The sequence below is a fragment of the Gigantopelta aegis genome, chromosome 3, assembly GCF_016097555.1.
Source record: "Gigantopelta aegis isolate Gae_Host chromosome 3, Gae_host_genome, whole genome shotgun sequence".
NCBI lineage: Eukaryota > Metazoa > Mollusca > Gastropoda > Neomphalida > Peltospiridae > Gigantopelta > Gigantopelta aegis.
In genome coordinates this window covers 9,406,962-9,414,817 of record NC_054701.1, presented here as the reverse complement: position 1 = coordinate 9,414,817, position 7,856 = coordinate 9,406,962, and the positions used below count along the sequence as shown (strand labels likewise).

At 36.1% G+C, this 7,856-nt stretch overlaps 1 protein-coding gene across 4 annotated transcripts in view; it reads left to right on the top strand.

Annotated features, from left to right (window-relative positions):
- Positions 1–199: 199 nt before the first annotated feature.
- The window catches only part of LOC121367489, a 54,875-nt gene continuing 47,218 nt past the window's right edge, over positions 200–7,856 (top strand). For 2 of the 4 annotated variants that reach the window (XM_041491687.1, XM_041491691.1), the window contains exons 1-3: positions 200–316; positions 2,511–3,182; positions 4,340–4,399. In XM_041491687.1, the coding sequence (XP_041347621.1) occupies positions 2,723–3,182; positions 4,340–4,399 (520 nt within the window). In that variant the 5' untranslated portion in view covers positions 200–316; positions 2,511–2,722. The remainder of the gene's footprint in view (positions 317–2,510; positions 3,183–4,339; positions 4,400–7,856) is intronic. The other 2 variants (XM_041491688.1, XM_041491689.1) reach the window with 2 other exon arrangements.

Sequence of the window (7,856 nt, the reverse complement as noted above, 5' to 3'; positions counted from 1 at the left end):
CCCTGTAGGCATACATCAAAGCTCGACATTGTTGTAGCAACCAGACATTTTACTTCCGGAATATTACTCCACAATAATAGTTGCACAAAATATAACTCTTTCTTTTCAGTGATATCGTTTTAAGCTTTTGATTCACATAGCAAAATAAAGAATTCTGTAACGTAACATATATTTATTAGTGTGACAGTATGATTTAATTTGTCAGATCTAGAAACTATTCTTAGCAGCGCAATACCTTACAAATTACAGAAGTGATGTGGTTTTAGAAGTCGGCAAAGTTTTGAACGTAGGAAGCTGCTGCAACACTTGACTGTTTGTAAGTATTTATTCTCCAAATCTTGGCTTTTAAAATTATTTAGTTATTTCTGTGCTAAAAAGATCTTTTCTATTGGCACTTTTATTAAAGGACCATGGAATAATGTATTATATTACTATATTTATAAACAAAATTGCAGTTAAAAATTGAACATTGATGATTGAACCTGCAATTTTTAGAAATTAAAAATACTGTAATAATAATGAAATCTGTTTTAAAAAACCCCAAACCCCCCACCTATTTCAGGTGCAGATCTTTAATTGTTGGAGCCAGTAACCAGGGCTTGAACTTATGAATTAGCCTAGTTGTCATATTCAAAATGCTCACCTGTGCTGTGTAAATATTGAGCATGCCAACAGCATTTTAAAGCCGCACACCCTAGTTCCATCCAGCGAAAATAAATTATAATTTGGTTAATCTACAAACCTGTAACACACTTAGATCACGTTTTTATCAAATGGAGTGAAAATGCAGGTTTTATATCGATAAATACCATGGGAATCCCCATGTCCCAATTGCTTGAAATAATTTTGAAAGTTAGTATTCTGATGTCACCGATAGATGTCGCTCGAAGCACAACAATGCCTACGTCACGACAAATTTCACAGACTTGGGGTGCGTTCGTTTCACCTCTCCTAGACATGTTCCAACTGTTCTGTCCTGGTTGTATCCCCTCTCGAGATATCGTAAGACATTAGCAAAATTATTGGTTTTAAGGGTTTGTAACGTTTTGTATTGAGACACTTGCTCACAAATGAACAACAACAAATCGGATGTTGATTGCGTGAACCGTGCACGAGAAAACAAACCGACTGTGACATTGAAATGGAAATATCCCCTCTAAAAATAGACTGGACCTCGCTTGCTTAACGTTTTTTCTCTCGACAGAACGTCGTGTGATAAAAATGCAAAAAATGCATTTCGTGGTTTTACAAACATCAGGATTACCAAAAAGCACTTCAGGTGAATGGAAATGTGTATTCTAAATAATAAAATGTAAGTAAAGTGCAATTTTATTTGTGATAAATGGGGTTTAATAGCGAAAAACAACGCCGTAATGGTTAATAAATAGCCGTAACTAGGGTGTGTCCCTTTAAACCAGTAACAAATAGACACAAAATTAAAAACCAAACACCATCCTTTGAACTGATGGCAATAATTTGTGTCCAGTATAAAAAAACTGCCATTGATAATGACCTACAGCAATTCATATCGCAGTTGCCGTCAGTGCAGCTGTTCAAGTTGTAGCCCTGTGTAACATTTACGTATGGTAATTAATGTAGTTTGGTAGCATTGATGAATAAGACTCCTCACCTTACACATGTTCATAGGCTTTGGGGTCCCTATCAAAATGTGCACCATCGATTCCCCAGACTGTTAGGGTAACAATGAACATGAATATTGTCCATGCAAAAGGAATTAAATATACATTTTGTGATTATACTGCATCAAATATATTCCAATCAATTCATGTGAATAATAAGCAATCCAACGATAGAAATTTGTAGAATTAACTCATTCTTGTAAACAAAGTGTAAAGCAATATTTCATGCGAAAGTCTTTCTGTTTCGCGTGTGCTTTATGCAATTTTAAATTGACATGAATAGCCAGTCAGTTATATAATTAATCTTTACATGCTTTGAAGTTAAAAATTAGAAACATCAGATGATTAATATCAGTACAAGTTTGAGGTAATTGATTAGGTTATGCAAATATAACAGGGCTCACCCTGTACATTGCCAGATTAGCCAGTCACTAATTTTTATACAAAATGGCTACAAAATTTAATATTTAGCTAACAAAATGTTCTTTAAATTAGCCACTTTTGAATAATTTTCAAGGAAATAGTCTACTTATCTGAAAATTGGCTCCAACAAAATATGTTGCAGTGTGATCCCTATATAATTTACATAACTGGAAAATCAATTAACTACATGTTTTCAAAATCTTGATTAGCTATATTTCTAGTCCGTTGCAAATTGATCAGCTACTAATGCTTAATGTTTTACAATTGTGTAGCAATCTCTGAAACTTGCGTAGCGAATCGCGATGTGATACTGAACAAAATGTTCCCTGCATGTGTATTAAGTAAAAATCAGGTGAACTGACTTCCAGTTGTAAACCTACAATTTTTGTTTGTTTGATATCATAGTGAAATATATTCATGGATCTAATGTAATTTTATGTTTTTCAGACTGGATGCAGAATAATTTATTTTCCATAGAAGTTGTAACGAAAAGCATAAACTGATGTGGTAAAACAATCTCAGACATAACCGTCTGAGGCATATGGAAAGAATCTCAGAGTAACACAAAACAGAGAGAACTTCTTAAGGGGTGAACTGAACATTTTACGGGATTTGTCTAACTCGGTGGATGTCAAAACTGCTACAAGACTTACATTAGAATGTCTGACACATCTAAAGCCCAGGCAGACAGCGCTACTGCTGTGACATCTGATGATAAAGCAGACGTGAGTGCTGTAATGTCAGATTCTACAGCAGATGTCAGTGCTGATGTTCCGTCTGTCATGATCTCCAGTGCTGGGCTACCTGCTTCTTCAGATTCCAACCGGGAGAAAGAGCAGCAGGCATCAGTAAAAGAGTCTGAGAGTGAGAAAGGGATTAAAGATGAGCAAGGGGAGGGTGAGAAGATGCTGCTCAATCCACTTGCACCAGCAGCGAGTCAGGCTCCTGTGATGGCCACCTCATCGTATATTGATCTCAATGCCCAGCCCAGCATTGCAAAAGTTAGCAGCTCTCACGATCTGGTGTTTGAAACAAAGAAGAAAAAAAGGAAAGTTGATGTCGATCCAAATTGTCATTCTGTGACGTTTACCGTTAATATTGCCATGGCAGTACCAACAGGTAAAAACAAATATTCTTGTTATTTTAGTTGCAAATACTTTTTAAATGTGTATATGTAATACATCTAGTGAAACCATGCAAAATTAGAGCTTAGTCACTACAGAGCAATGGAATTCTTGAATATCACTAGAGTATTAAAATTCCGAGACAGTAACTAGATCAGTGCAATTTTTTGTGAAGTCACTAGTGCAGTGAAGTACCTTACGGAAGTCACCAGAGAAATAAAATTCCTGGGAAGACAGTAGAGCAGTGAAATTCCTGGGAAGACAGTAGAGCAGTGAAATTCCTCTAGAAGGAAGACAGCAGTGAAATTCCTCTAGAAGGAAGTCATAAGAGCAGTGAAATTCCTCTAGAAGGAAGTCATAAGAACAGTGAGAATTCCTCTAGAGGGAAGTCATAAGAGCAGTGAAATTCCTCTGGAGGGAAGTCATAAGAGCAGTGAAATTCCTCTAGAGGGAAGTCATTAAAGCAGTGAAATTCCTCTAGAGGGAAGTCATTAGAGCATTGAAATTCATCTATAGAGTGAGGTCATTAGAGCATTGAAATTCCTATAGAGGGAAGTCATTAGAGCATTGAAATTCCTCTATACAGTGAGGTCATTAGAGCACTGAAATTCCTCTATAGAGGGAAGTCATTAGAGCAGTGAAATTCCTCTAGAGGGAGGTCACTAGAGCAGTGAAATTCCTCTAGAGGGAGGTCATTAAAGCAGTGAAATTCCTCTAGAGGGAGGCCACTATACTAACATGGCTATCACAGCAGTTTCTCCGTTGCCTACAATATGTAGATAGTATTTTACAAAAGTTTTAACTCTTCAGTTAGTTTTATCTCAGACCTTTAATATTGCACCATAAAAGTATGCACAAAATAAGCATGCACAATATTTCACCTCAAAACCTCTGTAATGTTGAGCTTTAATTCTGTACATTTAAATAACTTTTCTGAATATCTGCAACCTTTCAGCGTCTGTTAAAAACAATATGGTATCAAGACCATGTTGTGCCCAGATTTAGCACTTGAAAGATCTAAAGGTCTAAATCTGACCCCCCATTTAAATTTGTTTTTGTATTTATAGACACCACAAACATGTAGAACATCTAGACTAAGAAGGGACATCACAATCATATTATGTTTTTGTGACCCTTTGTTTTATATCACAGACTCACTAGGAAAGTCAAGAAGAAAACATACCCAACGTGCTAAGAAAGGTGCCATCAATGGTAACAGCATGCATGCATGACCACATTTTGTTTCTGTTGCATTTATAAATTTATATGACAATACAGTGTTCTCGCTGCTCCATTTAAGCGGGGCGGCCTGCCCCGCTATTGCATTTTCAAACCCCAGTATATTTAACAGCACCCATCTCCACTATTTCCAAATTCCCACTCCCCCCACCCCCCAAAAAAAATCAGTCTGCACACTGGACATCAAAAGAAACAAGCCGCAGTATATACAGAAAAGCAATTGATGAAAAACATCAGCAGCTTATGACAGTTACCCAGGGCACAATATTTAACGTGAACCGCCGTTCTGTTCGCGTGTCAGTTACGCAAAATTAAATTTACGCGAACCGCAAACTGGTTACATCATGACCTGTAAACGTTCAGAAATTAAAACTTGCAAACTTCACGATTACAGGACGTTTATTCACACAGACATACTACTAGTATTTCGACAAATGTTTTAGGCTGAATTTTAGATACTTGATGCGCAGCAAAGCAAATCAGTAAGCGACGTTATATTTCAACAGTTGTAATTTGCAACCAGTCTAAAGTAAATGTTCAGTATAGAGTCAGTAAATGTTCAGTATAGAGTCGAGCCAAACGTTTTAAAGAAATGTGCTCAGACTGCTGGGGACGGCTAAATTATCTGCTGCTATTTATCTCTAAAGGAATATATGTAAACATAATATTGGATTGCCTATAAGTTTACATATGTTAAGAACAGTTTTAATGTAAACAGGACTCCAAAAGTGTCACAAAAATTGAAAAATACTAACATTGCATAATGAGCAAAACAAAACAAAACAAACATTTTGAACGTCACTGTAGCACAGAAGTACCATCGATAAAGTGAAATTGGCGTAACCAGCACAAAATGAAAAAAGGAATCCCTTAAAATAATTATGTATCTATTCCAAAGGCGTAGTGCCCATTACGCACTGTACGCATGTGCGTAATGCAAAAACATAATAGGTCGAGGCTGTATGTAATTGTTCTATAATATATCCTCTTAAAATTGACTCGAAAAAAGATAGAAAAAAAAATGCCTCCGAAAAGTTTCAGAATGCATCTATAGCGGTTCTGAGTTTCAAAATTTTCACAGGGGAGAGGCTTCCCGAATTCCCTGGCTCGGGCGTGCGTAATGCTAAAAAAAATGTCTGCTTACGCCCCTGTATTTTGTTTCAGTACTGGGGTTGATATTCTGTTGTTTTATAATAATATTATTGTTAACTTTAGCAAGCATTAAAGACATATTTTTGGGGTAAAATGTTTTCTTTTGTATTTGTTTTAACTTTATGTTTGAGCTAAAAACTATGTATTTAAAATATAATTTTGAGGAAACCAATCAGGTAACCCACGGGTTACGCAAATATAATTCACGTAACCGAACAATTGGTTACCTAGGTAAAAACCATGTGAACTGACTTCCGGTTACCTCAGATTTCGAAATATTGTCCCCTGGTTACCGTAACATAATTTAACACTATTTTTAGCAGACTCCCTTTTGTCCCATACCATTTGTATGTTTGATACACACAGTAAAAGTTATATTTCATTTGAGCAATGAAAACATTAATTTTTTATCAATTGGCAATCTCAGACTGAAAAACCACTTATTTTGTGCCAAATTTTTCACGTGATGAGAACAATAATTCTGTCTTTTGTGTCCACTAACAATCGTCTGATATGTTGTCCTCAATTGTAGATTTAATTGGTTGTGACTGATGATTTTTACTTTCTGTCATTTGTTTATTCAACAATTGTTTATAAAATATTAGAAACTTTTTATTATACACCCATAATATATTCACCACCTTTTTAAAAACAAACCTTTATCAGTTGGCAATATCAAAGTGATCGATTCATTCGATAAAGATGGAAATAAAATGAACAGAATTTTGTTTATATCCCATATTAGGGAACACTTTACAAAAATCTTTATTGTTGTTGATATACATGTGTATCTTGAAATCTTTATTTAAATAATAATATTAAAACTTTGATCGGTTCAGCAAAACAAATGCCCGTGAATATCAGACAGACAACATCTCCAGTTCAACCAAAGGTACATAAAAGATGAGTCTGCTTGTATTTCGTACCAACTTTTTTGTTCCAAATACTGAGGAGCAAAATTCCCCCCCTTTTTTTTGTTTGTCAGCGAGAAAACTGACAATACATGTACCCAGCTACAAAACACCCAATCTGTAGACCTTATATGAATGCACGAAGAGCGACAGTTGTATAAACAACAGTTATTTCTCCTTTGGAAATATAATTACCTTTTATCTAACTCTACTACACATAAATCCATTTTCATTTAAATTAGATTTTTGTTCTTGTGTGCAATCAATGTTCAAGCATACTGTCCTGGCCCCCCCCCCCCCCCCCCACACACACACACAAACACACACATACACACCCCAACTATCTGAGCTGACTGTTCAGGGCAGACCAAGAGGTTAATGATCACTTCTTGGTGAAAATTAAGATGGTGTCCTCAGTGAAGTTGGTGTACATAGTGAAGATGGTGTACACAGTGGCCTTTAAAACTCAATTTGCATAGAAGCCGATACTTGGATGTGAACCCAGTACCTACCAGCATTAAAACCTTATAGCTTTTAAACCATGATCATTGTTCTTTGACTCTCCAGGCTAGATCTTGCAGCTTATCACAGAATGGCTTCCGTTAGTTCATTTAATTATTTATCCTTGTGGCGGAGATTGCATGCTTCGTTTACAGATGTGTTGTGACAGGTGTAGTTACTCACTTTCCATCACTTCACCTTTGGGATTGATTGTGTGCATACAGAGGTATCATTATGACAAAACCATCCATTATTCACTAGTCGTTAATCGTTTTGTGTTAAGACGCAGATTACATGGTCGTGAATTCTATCTCATGACTGTTTTGTGTTAAGACGCAGATTACATGGTCGTGAATTCCATCTCATGACTGTTTTGTGTTTAGACTCAGATTACATGGTCGTGAATTCCATCTCATGACTGTTTTGTGTTTAGACTCAGATTACATGGTCGTGAATTCCATCTCATGACTGTTTTGTGTTTAGACTCAGATTACATGGTCGTGAATTCCATTTCAACCAGTGCTCCACAACTGGTATACCAAAGGCCATGGTATGTACTATCCTGTCTGTCTGGAGGTGCATATATAAAAGATCCCTTGCTGCTAATAAAAAGGAATAAACCCACAGGGTGGTGACAGCAGGTTTCCTTTCTCATCTCTGTGGTGACTGTCCTTAACAATGTGTCCAGTGTTATATATAACCGTGAAATAAAACTTCTTTCTTTTTTTCTTTCTTTCTTTTCATCTCATTGAAGACTGGAATGTAGCTCAGTAGTAGAGTGTTTTATTTTAATTCCAACCAGTAACCTATAACTGGTGTAACGGCTTTAATACATTGTAGTTGTACATACATACATGTGGGAAAGT